This window comes from Protopterus annectens, chromosome 2.part1 (assembly GCF_019279795.1).
Source record: "Protopterus annectens isolate FY-2018-M chromosome 2.part1, PAN1.0, whole genome shotgun sequence".
In the NCBI taxonomy this organism is placed as follows: domain Eukaryota; kingdom Metazoa; phylum Chordata; order Ceratodontiformes; family Protopteridae; genus Protopterus; species Protopterus annectens.
Window position 1 is genome coordinate 249,798,422 of NC_056729.1, and position 21,325 is coordinate 249,819,746.

General features: G+C 38.9%; 1 protein-coding gene across 2 annotated transcripts in view; it reads right to left on the minus strand.

Annotated features, from left to right (window-relative positions):
- THNSL2 (threonine synthase like 2) overlaps window positions 1–21,325 on the minus strand; it is a 557,708-nt gene that overhangs the window by 270,982 nt on the left and 265,401 nt on the right. For both annotated transcript variants that reach the window (XM_044062109.1, XM_044062108.1), the window contains one exon: window positions 14,292–14,522. In XM_044062109.1, coding sequence (XP_043918044.1) covers window positions 14,292–14,522 — 231 coding nt within the window. The remainder of the gene's footprint in view (window positions 1–14,291; window positions 14,523–21,325) is intronic.

Below are 21,325 nucleotides of genomic sequence, written 5' to 3' on the forward strand. Positions count from 1 at the left end.
GTTTCAATTTAATTAAAAAAAAATACAATCTGTAAGGTTATGGGAAAAAGTACAGAAACAGGATTAACATTTCTGTCAATAAATTGGAATGAGATGTTAATTGGATCAACTTGTGATGAACTGACCATTTACCAGGATAAAAAAAAAAATGTATGATAAAAAATGTGTGTAGACAAATCTCTGAAGAAAATGTCACAGATACAAAACTCTGGGTTCATACATTTGCATATACAGTATTGAAAGATTTTTTTTTTTATTTTGTGTGACAGTCCCTTGCACCACTTATGTGGTAGGTCAATTCACTTATTTATTTTTCATTGCTGACCAGGTTAGTGACCTCTTTTCAGAGAAGACCTGAGGTGGTATTTATACTACAGGGGAAAATTGGCCAAGGCATCAGGGAACTTAGGTGCTATGGGACCTTTAATATCCACCTCGGCTACCACCAGCTACAGCAGATGGAACTTCTGTTTTAACATCTCATCTGAATGATGGCACACTCAGGAGTGCAGCACTCCTGTAATGCTGTACAGCATTAGCAATCCAATTTAGACTGGGACTAGAACTCACAGCCTGCTAGTCTTCCATCCCAAAGGCAAATGTGCTATCATTTGAGCCACTGACATTGCATTTGCCTTTCTCCAAGTGGTAGCAAATGCTGAATAGGAAAAGCCTCTTCCAAAAACACTGATTCATACATCTCAAATACACCTGTGTTTTGGACCAACATATGACTCCTTAAAAATATCCAAGATCCAGTCCAGCTTCAAAAATATATCCCACAAGCCTGCCATATTAAAAGATGAACCCCCCCCCCTCCGATATATTGCTTAATGTAACAGAGTCACAGGGAAGCTGATGCTTTCTAAATGCAAGGCACAGACACTCATTCTGATGGGATATCAACCCATTGTGGTTTTCCATGTAGATGAATTACCATGTGGTACTCACATCTACAGTCACTTTGAAAGATCACCAATTCACATTCTCTAGGAAACAGGAGATTTTTGACACCCAGTGAAAAAATGGGTGGACACAGGGAGGACATGCAGACTCTGTAAAGAAAGCATCCCCACCACAGAGTCAAACCTTAAAATCAAGCACTTTGAGGCAGCAGACTAATAAATAAGACAAATAAACCTTTAAAAGAAATATCCTGCTAGGGTGATCATGGTACTATTCAGACAATAAAACCCTGTTGAAGGAAATTCAGAAACCGAAGAGAAAACTCCAGGCTCAACTAGAATTGTAACTGTCAAATGATATTAGAGATAGTAAAATATTATTTATTTTTATTTGAAATTTGTTGACCGGGTTGGTCCAACTGAGCAAAAGCCCTTTTTCAGTGGAGGCCCAGGAAGAGAAGCTCCACCTGTAATACAGACAAATAGTCTAAGTAAAAAAATCCAAATTGTATAACTAAATAAAAATACATAGTAAAACAAGTACAAAGGTGTGTACACATATAGTATGCACAGTGTAACAAGTTGAAGATTAGAAGTAATATACATATATAAACCACAGTACTAAGAGTGGTACAGTATTAAAAACAAGTAACAAATAATTGTATACATGTTGCAAAAATACGTACAGGAGCAAATACATTTGTACAGCAGAAGTCATATTTATTTATTTATTTCACATTTGTTAACCAGGTTAGTCCAACTGAGTTTGCAATCAAACCCATTTTCATTGGAGACATGAGGGGAAAAGCCCCAGCAAACATAAGTAAAGATAAAGTGATAATATACAAATATTAAATAATCACAATACAAAATAATTGTAAAGAAGAAAAGGTTATTAACTATTTGCATTGCATTTAAGAAACCCATTTTCAGTGGAGACCCATGGGGAAAGAGCCCCAGCAAACATAAGCAAAGATAAACATACAGGACAAAAACGATTAAAAATAACAATGCAAATACAAAAGAAAACATTATGAACTTAAGGGTTGTACTGATAGCAGTGGTCTAAATTTACTGCATATAATAGTAAAAACAAAAGATAATGGTTGTTCAAGATAAGGAAAATGTATAGATGTTGACAGGAAGTGGGGGGAAAAAGATAATTAGTGTGGAGAATGGGAGAGGTGAGAAAAAGGAGGGGGCTATAGTAGTAGAGCTGAGGGTTTAGGAGGTTAGTTTAAGCAGAAGTTACTACATACTGTATACAAGCATATACCATGGCACTTTGAGTGATGCAGATACAATTACATAAGCCTAACAGTACCGTAAGTAGTAACTAGAGTACAGTTAGGAGGAACAATCTTACAGTAGTAGGATAGGAGGAATGTAAGGTTAAAAGAGTAGAGACTAGAGGAGAGAGAGAGAGAGATGTAATTCATGTTAATCCAGAAGAAAAATGGTGTTAGATTTCAAGACAAGAGTGGACATGAGAGGAAAAGAGGAGGGGAGGTGAGAGGAAGGACTGGGGAAAACAGAAGAGTGTCATGGTGGGTGAGTACAGTGACCAATCCATGTACTGTTTAGATGGATTTTGAGAGCAATTTTGAATCTCTGAAGGTGATTAATATTCCTGATGTGAAGTGGGAGTTTGTTCCAAGCTTGTGCAGGAGAGTAGCTAGTTTTGTCCAATTTTACTTTCAGGTTTGTAGATAATGAGGAGGTTTTGATCAGAACTTCAAAGAGACCTATGGTCAAAAGCTTTAGAAAGGTTAGGGTCAGGCAAGGTCAGGGTAGGAGTAAGGCTGATACAGAATAGAATGTATGATCTGAAGCTGAGAGATGAGAAGTTGGTGGGGAAATTCTAACCAATTTAGGCTTTTATGAGCAAGACAGTGGTGAGACTGATAAGTATGACTTGTCGTCAATCTAGCTATTTTGTTGTAAGTAGACTCAAGTTTAGACAGGAGTGGAAATTGTGAGGATTTGGGAACCATAGAAGAGGCTTGGAAGGAGGTAAGCATGGGATAGAGAGATTTTGGAACTGTTGGTGAGAAATTTTTTGTTCTGATACAGAATTCCGAGTTTTTGATGAATTTTTGTTAAATGTTATAGGTGATATGTAGATCAAATTTGAGTTAGTCATCAATTATGACCCCCAAAAGCTTGGTGTGAGTCTCAAGTGAGATGGGTGCATTATTAAGGGAGAAGATAGAGATGGTAGATGTAAGATGGTTTAGGGATTTGGGGGTGAAGGGCAGGAATTTATTTTTTTAGGGTTAAGAATCTGCTGATTCTTAGTGAGCCAGTTTTCGACTGAATGGAAAGATTTTTGTGTGAGAGTATTAAGGTCAGACAGGGAGTCTGCTATAGTAATGACTGTGGCGGCATCAGCATATTGCACAAGGGATGAATGAGGACAGGAAGTACATAATTAATTAGTAAAAATGTTGAACAGAAGAGGACCTAGAATAGACACTTGGGGTACTTCCATTTTTGAGGGGGAGGGCAGGAGATGTACTAGAAAGCCATCTAACTGACTGTAGCCTATCAGAGAGGTAACTGGCAAACCAGGAGGTAGCAGAATGGGACAGATTAAGTTTAGAGAGTTTAGTAAGAAGTAGAGGGTGGGATATGGTGTTGAAAGCTTTAGAAAGGTCAAGGAATAGGGTGAAAATGAGTTTGTTGTTAGCCCTAGCTTGGGATATACTTTTAATGAAGGAGATAAGAGTAATGGAGGTGCTGTGCTTAGCAAGAAAGCCATGTTGTGTGGGGTCAGTAGGTTTAAGGTAGGATTTGCTTATGGACACAATTTTCTAGGATTTTAGAGAAAGGTAAAAGAATAGCTATAGGTCTAAAGTTAGCAAGGTCAGAAGAGTTGCTGCCCTTGTGAAAGGGTATGGTGTAAAACTTTTTCAAAATGGTTGGGACTTTACATTTAGTAAGTGAGTGATTAATAAGAATGGGAAGGGCTAGTGAGTTTGCAGCCATTTGGAGAAAGAGTAGAAGTACGTCATCCAGAGTAGGGTTTTAGCTTACAGAGAAATGATTTAATATAGCTGGTAAATACAGTTTTCAGTGAGATGGCAGAAGAGGAATTGGGAGATGTTGACAGATCTAGTAGAGTGGTGATATAAGTACAGGATGTTGGTTGGGGTAAGTGTTTACTGATGGTTTCAATGAAGTATGTATTGAAATTTGGTGCTATTTCTTGAGGAGTGTTGTTTGGGCCAGAATTAGGGGAGGTGTGGTTGTTTAATGGAGTTCCAAAATTTCTTAGGGTTTGATGAGAAAATGGATGGTGGATGTTGTAGAAGGTTTTCTTGTCATAAGTGACTTGTTTCTTTGTTAGGTTACATAGTTCCTTATAGTGCTGAAGGTGGATGGGGAGTTTTGTTTTGAACCAGATTGTCCAGGCTTTATCTCTTCTGAATACTAGAGTGTGAGTAGATTGAGTAAGCCAGGGAAATATATGGGATTTGACTCGACTCTTAACTGTGCACAGCAGGGGGGGGGCAAGGAAATTAAGAATGTTGAAAAATATAGAATTAAATTTAAGTACTGCATCATCAAGAGACAAATGATTGGGAAATGACCAGTCGGTAGCTGAGAGATTGTTGTTAAGGATATCTGAATGAAAATTTCAGAGTTTGTGACATTTGATGTACCTATGAGGATGGTTAAGATGAGGAGAATATCTGAGAACCTTGACAGGGCAATGATCAATGAGAGAGTCAGGGAGAGTTTCGGTGGAGTGATATTTTTGTGGATTTGTGACAAGTATCCATTCCAGGATAGAAGTAGAGTTAGTAGGTTTGCTAGTGTATGTAGGAGTGGAGATTAGTAGAGAGAAGCCATATTGATTAATGTGTGTACTGGGACTATCAGAGAAGTCAGCATATAGATTAATGTGTGTACTGGGACTATCAGAGGAGAAGGACAGCCAGCTGATGTTTACATTTCCCAAGATGATGGTCTCATTAGGTGAGTGTTGATAAGTCTAGGAGAGATTAATCTGTAGTATGGTAACATTATCTCCTGGGGGGTATGTAGATGGCAGCAATGGTGAATGAGTTCTGTTCCTTGATTTTGCAAATGGCAAGTAGTAATTCTGCAGAAGATTCTAAGGGGGTGGGGATAGCTAGGCGGCTATAGTTCGATGGTTGGAAAACATGATGGGCAACTCCCTTACCCTTTTTCTTGGTCTGATCCAGATGTAGGATGTTATAGCCTGGGAGTAGGAAGTCTTTGTCAGTAATATGGGGTTTAAGTCAAGTTTCAGTGAGTGTGATGATGTCAGGACTGTATTGGGCAATCCAGGCACAGAATTCACTAACTTTATTGAGTACACTTCTGATGTTCATGGAGAACAGAGTTAATTGTTTTTTCAGTGTGTGAATATGTGGTGTAGTTAGGTTAGTGGACTCAATGTAAGAATGGGGAGGGCTGTGAGGATCAGAGTTGGGATGTATGTCACCTGATAGGAGAAAATTACTGAGAGTGAGTGAGTAGTTGTGAGGTGAGGAGGGACAGAGGTAGTCTTTCACTTTATTTTTGGGGGTGGATGTGGAGTAATGTGGGAGTTTGATTTTGGGAAGAAGAAGTTTTATTGCATTGGTAGGTGATGTAGTTGGAAAGGAGTGTGAGGTATGAGATGGAGTTGTGGAGATGATAGAAGTTGGAGAGTGAAGACGGGGAGTTAAATGGGTAAGTAGAAGGAGATGTTGTTTAAGAGAATAAGAGTGGCAATGGAGAGGAGGGTAAATATTCTGCAAAGAAGTATGATTCAGAATGAGGTGGAATGGATTGGGGAGATGGGTGAACAGTAGGGTAGTCTGGGATATAAGTTTGGAAGATTACCTTAGTTAAGTTGGAAGCAAAAAGGCTAAATAGGGAGGTAGTCAGGTAAATGTACAAGTTCAGATAAAGGGAAGAAAATAGTTTGTTAGAGGAGGTAGAGGTGAGTAGTTAGAAGACTTTTCTAAACCAAAGAAGGGAGGAGGGGTGGAGTGGCTTAAAGAGAGAGAAAAGGGAGAGAAGGAAAGGGAGGTGTTAAGGATAATCATGTGGTTAAAGTGTAGAAGCTATAAGAGCAGTGCAGGAGAAATGACAAAATATGGTGAGAGTAAGATAGGGGAGGAGTAAGAGGTTTAGAGGGTGTGGTAGGAAGTGGAAGAGAGGGTGTAATAGGAAAGGATAATTTAATGTGTCTGATTGGATAAGGGGGGTGATGTGCTGATAGGAGGGCAAAGAGAGGAAGGGGAGAGGATGGACTGGGAGTAGTGAAAGGGGGTTATCTATAAATTAAATTATATGAGGGATGGGTAGGAATGGGGGCAGGGTAGGAGAGCAGAGTGAACCCGAGCAGAGTGAGGGTGAACGGAGCGGGATGAGCCATGATTCTGTTCACAGCAAGAGAAAAATACAATCTAAAAGACCAAGCTGAGGCTTGAGAAAAAAAAAAGCTTGAAGAGGTATGCTGATAGCCTGTAGTTACAGAAAAGTAAGTAAAGAGAGAACTTTAAAGTCTGCTGGACAAGGAATTGAAAATTAAGTAATGCTAGGTATACAGCACACTAAAAGTGTTGATTAGGGGACCTTTTACTAAATCAAAAATGCAGAAAGGATAGGATTAGAGACAGTCACAGATTAAGTGGGGGTGGAGGGAAACAGGGAAGTCCCAGTGATGTGCTGTGGATGTTTAAGGAAATAACCAAAAATATAGCTACAGAAAACATACAAATAAGTATATGAAGGAATCAGTGGGTTATGCTGAGGTGTCACTGATTCTGGACAACTACTTCTTCACAGGGTAAACCGAAATGTTTAAAGTTTCGGTTACTTTTCAGTACTGGCTTAATACCTATGAAGAGGTATAGAGAAGCTAGGTTAGGACAGTACAGTAAAAGCAAGACAATAAATGAAAACACATGTAAGATATGGAAGAAGACAAGGAGATTTAAAAGAGAAAAAGCAGCAGTGGGGACTATAGTAAAAGAGTGAGTGTTGGAAGGAGAAAGTTAAGGGAGGAAAGGGAGAAAGTAAAGTGCAGATGGAGGGGAAGAGACAGACTGACTGGTAAATAGTGTAGTTCATGACTTACCAAGCAGAGTTAAAGAAGGATAGGGAAGGGAGAAAGTGTAGTGCAGTCGGAGGGGAGAAGACACAGCTGAATAGAAAAGAGGCAGGGGTATACTTCATGCCTTAACAAGCACAACATTAAAACTTAAACAAATACATTGGAGTAAGCAGGATAATTAAGATAAAGCTTAAGTAAAGTCAGTGTCATCAGAGAAACAATAAATTACAACAAATTAGACTGAGTGCAGGGTGAGAGCAAAAACATTCCATATCTATCAAGAGAAAATTCCAAAAGATGACAACCTAGGTTCACTTTACAACATTATACATACTGGAAATGCTATAACAATGATGCTTTCACAGATACGTCACAGTAGTATATATATATATATATATATATATATATATATATATATATATATAAATATATATATATATAAAAAGGATACAATTCCCTAAACAAATCTTCTGTGTATATACTTGGTAAGGAAAAAGTAACAGACTACTTGGTTAAGCAAGCTCGTATGCCATACAGAAACATCTAAACACTCATTAAACAACTATATTAGGGAGAGACTGGCAGAGATGACATTCAAACATGGCTGCTTGAATTGCAATATATAGAAGACAGTTCATTGCTAAACACTCCAGTTAGGAAGGTTTGATTTAAAATCAACGTTACAGTATAATACAGAAAAATACAAGCTCATAAGTGAGCACAAATTACCAATGTAGCACACACACCAGTAAATCATATGGGTATCCACTGCTGCCAATGCTTTCAAAGATGGAGCAGAATGCTGAGGTTGCATTTAAACCTGCAGTGCACCATGGGAGATGGGGAAGTCAAGAGAGGTTACTGGGCAAAAATGAGAGGCTATGACAACAGCTATCTAAACAGGAAGATGAGCCATGACTCTGTTTACAGCAAGAGAAAAATACAATCTAAAAAAACAAGCTGAGGATAGTGAAAAAAAGGCTTGAAGAGGTATGTCAATAGTCTGTAGATGCAGAAAAATAAGTAAAGAGAGAACTTTAATGTTTGATGGGCAGGGGGATGAAAATTAAGTAATGCTAGGCATACGCCACAGTAAAAGTGTTGTGTTAAGGGACTTTTTGCTTTTAATTTGCAACAAAACCAAAATCAAAGAAAACACTTTCTATAAAAACATTTACTGCCATCACAACAGCCTAGGATTAGATTTATGCAACTCCAGATAATACCTACAATACCCATGTAATGACTGTTTTTCTGTAAACATCTCTTGTGCTAGTAAGTCATAGTTCATCAACAAACATTATCCCTCTCTTTTTAGAAATAACTGTTGTGTACTTAAATCCAAAGAATAACACAAACAGGGTTAGATGTTATCAGCAATAAGGGCCTGTTGTCATTTAAGACCAAAAAGATGAGTGGGAGGTGTCTGTTTTTAAACACATTACCTCATAGGCCAAATTGTTAGATATCAACAGAGACAAAAATAGTAAGTGCAAATATGTAAATTACATCATAAAGATAAACGTAATGCACAAGCACACCACTATAACTATGGAAACTTTATCCATTTAGCTAGTGGTGTACCTCAGCACCAAGAACTGGTATACACAGCATGTTTTGGATTTTATTAATAGGAATCAGCTAGAAAAATGGTTTATGGTTACACTGGGGTAGTAATGTTCTTAATATTATTCCAATCAACATTTCTGCCACCTGTTCCTCTCCCACGGTCAGTTCAAAATTGGACTTGATCTTGGTCTTGATAATTTGACCACAGTACAATCACACTCTCCATGAATACAAATACAAACTTTGTTGGAAACACCATGGAATTATGTAGCATTTCCATTATCAACTAGCCCAAAATTATAAACATCCTTCAGATCATAAAATGGGATCTGGCCTCAATGGATTTAATATGTCTACAGCTAAAAGTTTCAGTATGTATGTGCAAACTTGTTTCCATATGCAAAATTATGGGAGATGATTCAGAAAAAAAAATAATTTCAGGGGTAATAAAGAAACTCGGGGAACAATGAACATATAACTTATTGGACAGAGAACTAGTTGTTGCATAGGACACAGAGGGTTAGAGAAATTGGCCGGTTGAGTACTTTTGCAAAAGAAGGAAGACTGAGTACTTGTTAATGAGTTGAGTGTGGGTATGGGATTTTAATGCCCAAACTTTTTGATATAATGAAAGATTTAATATTTGGGAGTGGGAGTGTATATATGTGATTGTTTCTGGGTTAGGGTTAGAGTAAGGTACATTTTGTGTGTGTGTGTGTGTGTGTGTGTGTGTGTGTGTGTGTGTGTGTGTGTGAGTGTCTGTATGTTGCATGTCGGAGTGTTCTACCCATCCTTAATAATGCACATTAACCCTAACACTGCCCTGACTCCTAATCCCAACCCTACACCTTATCTTAGAAAAACCCTTCACATCACACCACCACAATATAAACAAAGTATGTCTGAATTCAGTGGTAGTGTTTGGTTAATAGATTCCAATGTGTTCACTTTTTTCTAATGTTATGGATTTTTGGTATGTTGATTTTCAAAATGCTGGCACTGATCACCCATGTTACAACCTGTGCATTTTGATAATTTAACATATACTTATAAAGAAGCACAGATAATTTGCAAGAGTGATATTTGCAGATTACTTTGTCTACATTGACTAATTTGAAAAGGTACAGTCACAAACACAAATGCCAAGAAACAAACGCTGTACACCACTGATGGAAAACCAACAAAGCTCACAATATCCACTTGTAGAGGAAATACTCGACTCGCAAATAAAATCAAACTGTTTTATTGTATAAACTATCCTATAAAGTACTTTTCATCTCTGTTAATAGTGAGACTTCTTCAGATAAAATACAAACATTATAAAACCACTTAAATACAGGGGCATCATACACAGTTAACCAATCCTCCCTCTTCTTTTTTCTTCTCCTAACTAAACTGAACTTTAACCCTTACACACCCATAAGTCTTGAGTAAGTAAGAAAATTATGTATAAATGTATATACAACCTAACAGTTACAAATGCGTTAGTCATTCTTCTACACATTTATATCTGTATAGAGTACAATTTTAGACAGCGTTTTACAAAGTATAATAAAAATATTAGGAAAAATATTTAAATAAACTTGTGTGAAAGTGACAGGCATCTGTTCTTAATTGCCACAGGAGTTCTAACCATTCTAACATTAGTGAATCTGGTCCACCTGTGTCACGAGTCTATATTAGAACATCAAAGTTTCAGAACTTCGAATGTTCCAATATCGACCCCTATTAAGCGAAAACTGATAACATCGAAAATTCAGAACAGCGAATATTTTTCTAGGAAAAAAATTTGCTGTTCCAAAACACATACACACAACACAAGCACACCAAACAAACAGCAATCCACACACATACACCTAAAATCTTACATCTAACCCTACACTAAACTGTACATATACCACTATGTACCCACTTACCTTAACCCAAACCCTAACCCTAAGATCCGTCACTATCGCACACACACTTCACCGACATCTTAACCCTAACTCACCTACCCTGCCCTAACCCTCACGTCCACACATTCGCAGACTTACCTGACCCGCGCCCTAACCCTCACGTCCACACAATCACACACTTACCTGAACCCGACCTGTAACTTTCCACCACAGTGCTGAAAATAGTGAAGCAACAGGAACGGACAACCAAATTCTTTCCCTAGGAAAGAATTTGGTTTTCTGTAACTTCGCTATTTTCAGCTGAATAGGGGTCGATATTAGAACATTCGAAGTTCTGAAACTTCGATGTTCTAATATAGACCCTGTGTCACTACTTAAAACTTGATCGATTGCCCTAAATCTGAACTTATGGTTTATGTTCTCAATGGTGTGTCTTGCTAGTGCATTTTCATGTTTCATTCTACTAATACTGTAAAGATGTTCATAGACATGCTCCTTAAGCTTTTGGTCTGTCTTGCCTATATAAAAGACTGGGCATTGTTGGCATTGCCCTAAACAGACAACCATTTTTGATTGACAGTTCAGTCTGTGCCTCGTGGTTTAGTTCCTATCTTTGATCTTATAATTTTTACCTTCCACCATGTACTTACAGTAATTACACATGCCGCACTTGAACATACCCTGTCTTGTACAGGGAAACCCAAAGTTTCTCTCTAATAAACTCTTTAAGTTGGGACCCTTTTTAAAATAATCTGTGGTGACATATTAAGCCTCGATCTAATCATTGTTACATCTATGCAAGTACATTGTGGAAGGTAAAAATTATAAGATCAAAGATAGGAAGTACACCACGAGGCAGAGACTGAACTGTCAATCAAAAATGGTTGTCTATACAAAAGAGTGACAATCTATTCCATGCTGCAATTTTATACTAGCATGGCTATGACAGAAACTAGTGCTGTAATGTTATTTCTATTTCATGCTATATTATATACCAACATGGCTACAACCAAAGCCAGTGCTACAGTGCGATTTCTGTTCCATGCTGCAGTTCTATAGTAGCATTGCTTGGACAAAGGTTAGTGCTGTAAAGCTTTAAGAAGTCAACTAACTTTTCATAAAAAAAATAATAAAATTTGATCACATCTAACTTTCAGTTTGCTTAACCTGGGAAACAACATTCATACAACAGTGTCTTGAAAAATGGCAGCACTGTTGTCATACTCCTGGCTGAAACAGACTGCCAGACTTCAAGACTGCAAATCATTATGAGCAAAATGGGATTGAAGAGAAGCCAGGGCAGCAACAAATGAAAACCCAGCAGGTATGCGAGTGGTCGCAAACTATTTACAAGCCAGAAGAATTACAACTCTTTTAGTTAGCTGGAATCTGTCTGATCAAATCATAAGAGGTTATAGAAAAGTTCTTCATGAATGAGACAGGATGGAGTACCATTAGGTCACATGGGTGGATCACAGCTTCTGGAATCAGAGCACAATAGAAGGGATATATGACTCAGCAGATACACTTCTTCAAGCTTAATCTACTAAATGAACTTTATTTTCTATTTCTGAAAGGAATTATGATTATTTAACAAAACCAGTCTCACACCTGCAGAAAGGATATTTTTCCTGGATGTCCCTCCTATGTCCCACAAATATGGGATTTCAGTTGAATATTTGACTTGAAAATATGTTATCACTTCTATTTAATACAATAAGATCATCATATTTGCTATTCAGTCTCATTTTCCCCTTATCAAAAAGTGAGTTTTTTTCAGAATGACAGATATGCAAGATGAATAGAGTCTGCATATCCCTTTTCACACATACTAAATATGAGTCCTTATAGTTCATGCTGATATTTTTAGTTCTACTCATTTCCTTTTGTAAGTTGGCTCTACCATACACCTTCACAAACTCAGACATACTGATAATGTTTCTATTTACCTAGATTAGAGTCTGCCCATATTTTGTTTCCAGATAAAACCCTTTAATTGGCATGACAGGAGTTCTGCAAGTATTTATCCTCTGGAGAGGACAACATACATTTCCAAATACCACATGGAACTTCTTCAACAAATTGCTGCTTCTGCATTTCATGCTAGACATAAACTATCCAGGGTTACAGAAATAAGTGAATCTGTTCTCAAGCACTGTTACACTGCATCCATCAGTGATATTTCATGAGGAAATCTTCAAAATCCTTGGTGTAATAACTGCAGCAGTTTGTCTGGTTACACATGAAACCTTTGTAATCTGTAAAAGAACACCTGGGCATCTTAAGGAATTCTGGTTAGCGCAGGTAGTTCATCACAGATGGAGATGGCAGTGAAGCTCCTATTAAAGATATTCAACGTCATGTGCATTTATCTGCAGAACTAGTTACACATCATAAACACTGATGTACTGTTGATAGCCTCGGGAGCTCATATGAACTCTTACAGGTCTTGGCCTTTCAGTTTCTCATTGCTCTAACACCTGTGCACCAGAGGAAACTTACGCTTAAAATATTTGCTATGATCACTGCTTGTTCACACAGAAATTCATCCGATTTAAGTAGACTGAGCTAAATTTAATTTAGTTATAGCATCTCCAAGAGCAACAAGTCAGTTATTTATATTCCAGGGGTAACGAGTCCCAAAATATTAATGACAATTAATGCAGACTGGCTTTACACATGTCCACTCACAATTAGGAGCACCATCTCACACACATCAACACACACGTATATATTTCATTTATTATTCGTATTCTAGGGTTTTGTGTGTTGTTATTACTGAGCAACCTGTGTGTGTGTGTGTGTGTGTGTGTGTGTGTGTGTGTGTGTGTGTGTGTGTGTGTGTGTGTGTATACACATGCTACACTTATGTGTCAGAAAATGTCCTATAATAGGTAGGAAATATGATGTCAGCAACCATGGAACACAGAATCTCAATCTGTAAATGTAAAAGAGAGCTCTGTTTTTAGCTCTTGTGAGTAATTAATCATGCTATTTGGTATGCTGAATTAAACTATTTAACAACTTGGGGCATAACTGCATCAAGTTGCGTAATGATGCCCTTAGCAATCTAAAATTAAGATTCTTTGACTTTATCACCTTATTATAGCACTTTAAACAAGTGTATTTCTAAAAGACATTAACACGGAAACCTTTTCCGGAATTGGAGGAGCATAAACCACAGCCAGAACTTAAAGTAGAAAACTTTAATCGTCACTTTCAAAACATACAAAGCTTAAAAATTCAGAAATTTCTAAAAGACAGTCATTATTTTGACAGGATTTAAAGTCAAACTAGAAATTTTCAAAAAGAAAACCATAAAAAAAAAAATCATTGAACTAACACTGGTTTGAAATACTTACACACACACACACACACACACACACACACACACACACACACACACACACACACACACACACACACAAGAAAAACACTGCATACCCTGTGCACCCTAGCTGCATATATACACCATCAAGAAGATTATACAGCAGTGGGGAAAAGGAGAATTTAGTTTCCCCACTGAATGTTGATCTCAAGGCACATTTGACCAACAATGAGTCGACAGATGCCACTCATTAAAATGGCATTGGAATAAACAAAATGCATCTTTTTGATAATTGTTTGAAAAGATGTTCTGAAAATGGTTGAGATCGTACACTGTTCTGGAAGAATCTCACATTCCTATAAAATATCTTTCACTATGGGCATTGTGTGCTGTAGCCTTGCATCAATAACATGCAGTACATCAATAGTTATGTAAAAGTACCCTTTTTATAAAATATATAAATAAAGACCTAGAGCCTAGAAATTCAGCAATTTATACTTTAACATTGGATTGCTCACCTGTAATGTTTCCTGCTCCTCCCGTTGGTACAACTACCTCCACAACTGCCAGTGAGTCTTCTAGTTTGGATGTAGCACAGACAAAGTAGGCATAAAAGAAGTGTGCGATCTGCACCATTATCCGACACCAGTTGATTGAATTCAAGCTCATTAAATTGTGCTTCTTGGCAAAAGCAGTGTCAGCAAACAGTTTTCTGATTATTCCATCTATTTCATCAGATGTTCCATCAACTGTTAAAATCAAGAAGAAATAGTGAAAACATTTATTTATTTATTTGCTTGCTTAGCTCTTTGATAAGCAGGTAAGCAGACTAGTCCATATTTACTTTCTAGCCATCCACCATCTGTGCTGCATACAAAACAAGCATGTATGATTATGTATACTAGCATTATATACACCAAAGCATACAATATCATTAGAGACTAATAAAGCAGTAATACATTAATAATGCTTTATTATTATTTACCAGTACACAAACTCTGATTTAAAATTCTTGATGTGATACTACTGTGGCTGCCTATAGCTGATGTTAATCACATCTGAAGGTGGGGTCAAAATCATACTTTAAGGAACAGCAGACATATGCTGCTATTTGATATAATACAGTAAAGAAATTCAGAAAACCATTTTTGTATTTCATTTCTTTATTTACTTATATGTAGAAGAGAAGTGGTATGTGAGATTTAACTGACAATAGAGAGCAGAATAAAACAAATTTGTTCATTTCCTTCTCAGATTTAAAATATTCTTGATCTAAAATTGGTATCTAAAATGTCATTCCAATGAGTCTGAGATAACTGGCAAATGCCAACATTCTATTAATTTGATTAGTACTGGTTAGCATACACAGTCCATGGTTTCCACATACTTAAGTACTATTTCCTCCTTTTCCAGCCATTTCAAGGTCATACATACCTTTGGCAGCTCTGAACAAGTCTACAATTTCTATTTCTCTATAAACATTTTTTTTACAAAAACATGGACAACTGATATATTTAATTGAGTAGCATCAACTTCACAAACAGCACCTATAGCACCTGTTGGCTTTGTGAATACTGATTAAAGTGTAACTGAACAATCTTCAAACTACCTCCAAAAATCTTGGCTGAGGTTGTATTTCTAGAAGATACTGATCCAATAAGTCTGTCACCTCATTTCATATATGTACTATGCAAGTTGGGTTCCATAATGTAGATTAAAATATTTCCACTATCATATATAGGCATTATTTGATCTGTTTCTTTCTGAAATGTGTGCGCCTTGTTTGCTGTAGCCCAGAAGTTAGTAGTTTATTGGCTGTGTTGGGCTAATTTCTATCTCTTTCATTTCCCTGCTATAAAAACTGCATTTGCGCAGTTTTGCATGCCGGGCAGTGCCGGTTAGCTAGGGTGAAACTATTCCTGGCTCCATAGAAGTCTGCTCTTCAATTTTTCCCTTGGAACTAGACAAACTTTCAACTTAAACACTCAAACCATTAATTTTGTAGCCCAGCACTTGCTCAAAACTCATAGCAAGCATTAATTAACCCTAGCACTAGACCCCCTATACTGTCCAGAAGAACAAGGCTCTCTATTCGTCCTACCAGCCAATCAGTAAAACAGCTCACTTTACCTATTCAGGCATGTCCAAAGGGCAGTTTCAGGTGTACTCTCCAGTCCTACTGGTGAATCTGGGCATTTTGAGGCAATGTTACAACTGCCTCATGTACATAGATAACCCTCTCCTCCTACCACCAAACACTAATATAATGCAAGAGATGCAATTATACAGCCAAACTGGAGGCAAAGCACTCTCAACCCAAGACTGGAACTGACAGTCAAGAAGTGAAGGAAAATACTTGTAACACACCACCAGTCTCACATAGAGCTACTAAACCAACACCAACAAATAACACACATAAATACACAAAAACATACTTGGAGGCTCTAAATAAAAATCTGCAAAAGCAACAGAGACCTCAAAAGCAGACACCCAAGCAACTTCCACATCCCATCACAAACCATGAAACACATACTTCACATAATCAGTGTGCCACACAATCACAGCCCTTAAGGCAAAATAACATACCCAGCACACTAGTAATAGGTGACTCTATAGACAGGCACACTGATGTACCACTAACTAGGCTGGACAAGGAGAAGGTTACAGTTAGGTGCCTGTAGGGCACCAGGATCCGCCACATAACACAAGCACTCAGGTCACTCCAGAACAAGTACAAATACGACTCTGTCATTGTCCATGTTGGTGTGAATGACCTGAGCCGTACCTCCCTGGACATGGAAGAGCTCTCTGATCACATAGCCCAGGCTGGTATGACCCTGACCCTGAGTAGCATCCTTCCTTCACCAAGAATGATGCCACAGTATAAAGAAAAACTGATCAATTTCAACAATTGGCTAAGTTTCTGGTGTTATTCAAAGGGGATCTAGTATCTGTCCACCTGGGATGACATGCTCGATAAGTCACGTTGCTTCGCAAGAGATGGCTTGAACCTGTCACCCTTAGGCTTTCGAATACTGGCTAAGGCTTTTGCCGCCCCCATAGTGCCTTTTTTAGGCAAGGTTCAAAAGACAAACTCACCACCGTAAATAGCATAAGTAACCAAAAACTGAGGGTAATGCTACTCAACGCTAGAAGTCTAAACCTCAAAATGCATGCACTCGAGGCACTCTTCAGTATGGAGAACAATCGATATCTATGCAGTAACAGAAACATGGTTTAAGGCTCCAGAGAGCACCCCAGCACTACCAGGCTATAACTCATACCATACTTTTTGGCCACAGAACCCAGACCGAAACACATAAGGTGGGGGTGTATCCATATTCATCAAGGATACCCACACCTCCAGGTTAGTGGCACAGCACAATGCCTCAGAGATCATCCATGTGCAACTAACAATGGGCAAAACTGCAATTTAAATTGTAGCTTGCTACAGATCACCCACCTTGACCCAGGACCCCCATTCCGTGTTTCTGGAGACACTGGAAAATATGAAGGTCCTACCAAATGCCCTAATATTGGGTGATTTCAATTACCCAAACATTAACTGGAAGAACTACTCAAGTACTAACTCCCTTGCCCAATGCTTCCTAGAATTTATAAACTCAAATGTCCTGGATCAACTGGTCAACACCCCCACCAGAGGTGACAACATATTGGACCTGGACATCACCAACACGGGCGACTAGTATTCTACACAGGGGGTCAAATCCTCGCTGGTTAGATCAGACCATAGACTAATCACTCTGGATATCCACATTCTGCCTCCACCCTCAATCAAGGAAACCACTGTGAAAAACTTTTCAAAAGCAAACTTCACCTTACTTAAGACTGAGGTGGAAAGGGTCACAGCTCCCATGGTAAAGGACAATGCTGTCCAAGCTGCTGAATCCCTTACAAAGGCACTCTATGAGCACCTGCAATAATGCATGGATCATGCTATCCCAAGCAAAACCAGGACTCATTCCTCTAAGAAAAGGAAACCAGTCTGGTAGACCTCTGCCGTAAACATGCTATACAACAGAAGGAGGAAACTAGTGCAGAAAAGAGTAAAATCCCAAGAAGCAAAGACATCCCTGATCAGTATCAGCAAGAAACTACGATCCATCATAAAATCATCCAAGGCTAGCTTCGAAAGAAAAATTGCCAAGGACTTCAAAGATAACCACAAAGCGTTCTTTAGCTATGTCAAGAACCTAAGTGGAGACTCTCAGATCTGCTCTGAGTTAGTGCAGAATGGCACAACGTACACTGAACCAACTGATATTGCCAACATTCTGGCAGACAGGTTTAGTGTAAACTTCACCCCCCCCCTCACCCCCTAAAGGGCACATAACCATACCAGAAGAATGTAGTTCCCAGGCAATCACTGACACACAGGTTAAAACAGCCCTATCCAAAGCCAAAAATACAGCTTCAATGGTACCAGACGGTGTCCCAGGCTGTGTCTTACATGAGCTCCAAAATGAACTAACCCCTCACCTAAACACACTGTTCAAACTCAACCTCTCTACAGGCTATGTACCCATAGAGTGGTGCACAGTTATCCCGCTCCACAAAGGTGAAGTCACAACAGATCCCAGGAACTATCGCCCTATAAGCCTGACCAGCCTGGTCTGCAAGGCTATAGAGCGCATCATCATCATGAAATTCATTAATAGAGGCATTGGGAACCTTCAAACATTGGACCCTACCCAGTTTGGCTTTGTTAAGGGCAGATCATGCCTCCTAAACCTGGTGGACTTCTTTGAGACAGTTACCAAGGCTTTAGATGAGGGAAAGGAGGTCCACACAGCCCACCTAGACCTTGCAAAGGCTTTCAACATAATTCCCCATTCTGGTATTATAGACAAGCTCACCAGCCTGAACATAAACCCCTATGTCATGAGATGGGTTGCCAATTGGCTCATGGATAGAACCCACACGGTGAGGGTTGCAGGCTCTAGGTCCAACTCTAAACCAGTTACAAGTGGCATCCCCCAGGGCTCAGTCCTTGGACCCCTCCTGTTCAGTATATACTTCTCAGAGGTACAGGCAAGCACAGGAGGACTATGGCTGACCATGTTCACAGACAACTGCAAACTGGGGGCCTTAATTGACTCTCCAGCTGATACAGACATCCTCCAGGAGGGTCTCACTGAGACGGATACCTGGTGTCAAAATCATGGCCTCAAGCTAAATGCCAAAAAGTGCATAGTCATCCCCTTTGGAAAAAATAAAGTACCCGTGAACTACCACATACGTGGTAGACCCCTAAATACAGAAAATGTAATAAGGGATCTGGGGATCCAAGTAGATAGTAATCTCTCCTTTGATAATCATATTGCCAAGGTGGTTAGAAAATCCTTCTATGTGGCCCACCTACTCACAAAAGGGTTTGCATCTAGCACAAAAGAGGTTATTGTGTCCCTCTACTCATCACTCATCAGACCCATCATAGAGTACAATGCCCCATTTGGGATGTACCTTACAAGACACCTGCAACAGCTGGAAAGACCACAGAAGTACCTCACCAAGAGCATTACTGGTTTCAAACATATGCCCTATGCAGCCCGACTGAAGAAACTCCAGGTGTACTCGGTTGCATACCACTTACTCAGAGGTGATCTCTGCCTGAAATACAAGGCCATGTCCAACCCAGAATTGATGGACATGCTCCACCTAAAAAAAAACAAATCCTCAAGAGCCACATGCTCCTGGGATCTAAACCTCACTACAACGATAAATAGGATGTGCTGGAGGGATAGATTCCTGTCCCAGAGACTCTCCATGCTTTGGAACAGGATTCCAATCTACATTAGGCAGAGCCCCTCACTAACACTCTTCAAGAGAAACATTGATGAGTGGATGGGAAACAGAAAATTTACCCCAGGGATCACTGCAGTGGTTCTGCTGGACAGAGGCACAGGGAACTAATGGCTCTGCTGGACCGACACACAGGGAACTAATCTAAGGGGGCGATGAAAGCCAACACATTCTGGTTAGGCCTATAGATGTCCTCAGGCAGATAGCCTAGTACTTACCTAAACATGTTGCATTATTTATGGCCTGCACTACACTTTATATTCATAAATTCAATAGATAATTTAAGGAATGGGTGTTTGACTACATACCCGAAGAAAATTGATACTAATGTGTTATATAATCATGTATGTTTCATAGAGTTATACATCAATATTCATTTCTCCTGGGATTCAGAAAGGCATAATGCACTTTGCTAACCTTCCCTGCTCATATTTTTTGCAGTACATTATGCCAAAGTGATTCAGAGACTGCTCTATTGCTATTGCAGTATGAAGGCACCAATGTAAGCATTACAGTGTTCTTGCTGAAGACCAAATGCAAATTTGGCAGTATAGGTATACAATTAATGCAAATTATTCATGTGTTCTTCCCTAGAAATTTTGTAGCTATCAGAATAGCATGGTAAAGTGATTGAGGGAATTACACTGGTATGCCATGTGGGCAGAAAATGGAAAAAAGAGAATGCCATCTATTCCACCTGTTCACAACTGTGGCAGGACTTGAGCAGCTAGTGCCAGAGTGTGTGGGGGTTGGGGGTATGATTCCAGCTCTCTGTATGTCTGTGTGTGTGTGTGTGTGTGTGTGTGTGTGTGTGTGTGTGTGTGTGTGTGTGTGTGTGAGTGTGTGTGTGAATGTTGGATTGTATGTGTGAGTATGCACTAGTATCAGTGTGTGTGTGTGTGTGTGTGTGTGTGTGTGTATGTGTGTGTATGTGTGTGTGTGAATGTGGGGTTGTATGTGTGAGTATGCACTGGCATCAGTGTGTGTGTGTGTGTGTGTGTGTGTGTGTGTGTGTGTGTGTGTGTGTGTGTGTGTGTATGTGGGTGCATGTGTATGGAGCATGCACTGGTATCAGTGTGTGTGTGTGTGTGTGTGTGTGTGTGTGTGTGTGTGTGCATATGTATGAGAATATGCACTGGTATCAGTGTGTGTGTGTGTGTGTGTGTGTGTGTGTGTGTGTGTGTGTCTGTGCATGTATATGAGAAGGGGCCTGGGTATCTGTGCTGCATGGGCTGGTATCCTGAATGCTAGTGCATTTAGTCTTCTCCCTACCAACCCATTCACTAGTGTTGACCACTCATTGTAACTTTCTCATGTCTCTGATACACAGATTAGATCAGCATATTGCACACAACAGAATTGCCCAAATAAAGCAGCAGTGATACGCTTTTTAAATATTGGCCTTCAAGTATTAAAGATCATTCATTCAAGTATCCAAGGTGATAAGTTGATGAATTATAGCATGTTTTAAAAATATTCCTGAATCATTTTGTCCAAGGCAGACAGCACCGAAACTGAACGTAGGTATTTGTTTAATGCTTGTACTTGGGACACATAGACTGGCACTTTAGTTTTAAAAGTTTTATGTCATGTGATTTTGTTTTAAAAGCAGCTAATGTTTAACTGCAAACCACTTAATAAGATGTTATAGCACAAAAGCTTGCTTTGGTTGCTTTTAATATTTTCTACACTGCTTTAGTAATAAAGTTACCACAAAGTTAATTTCTTA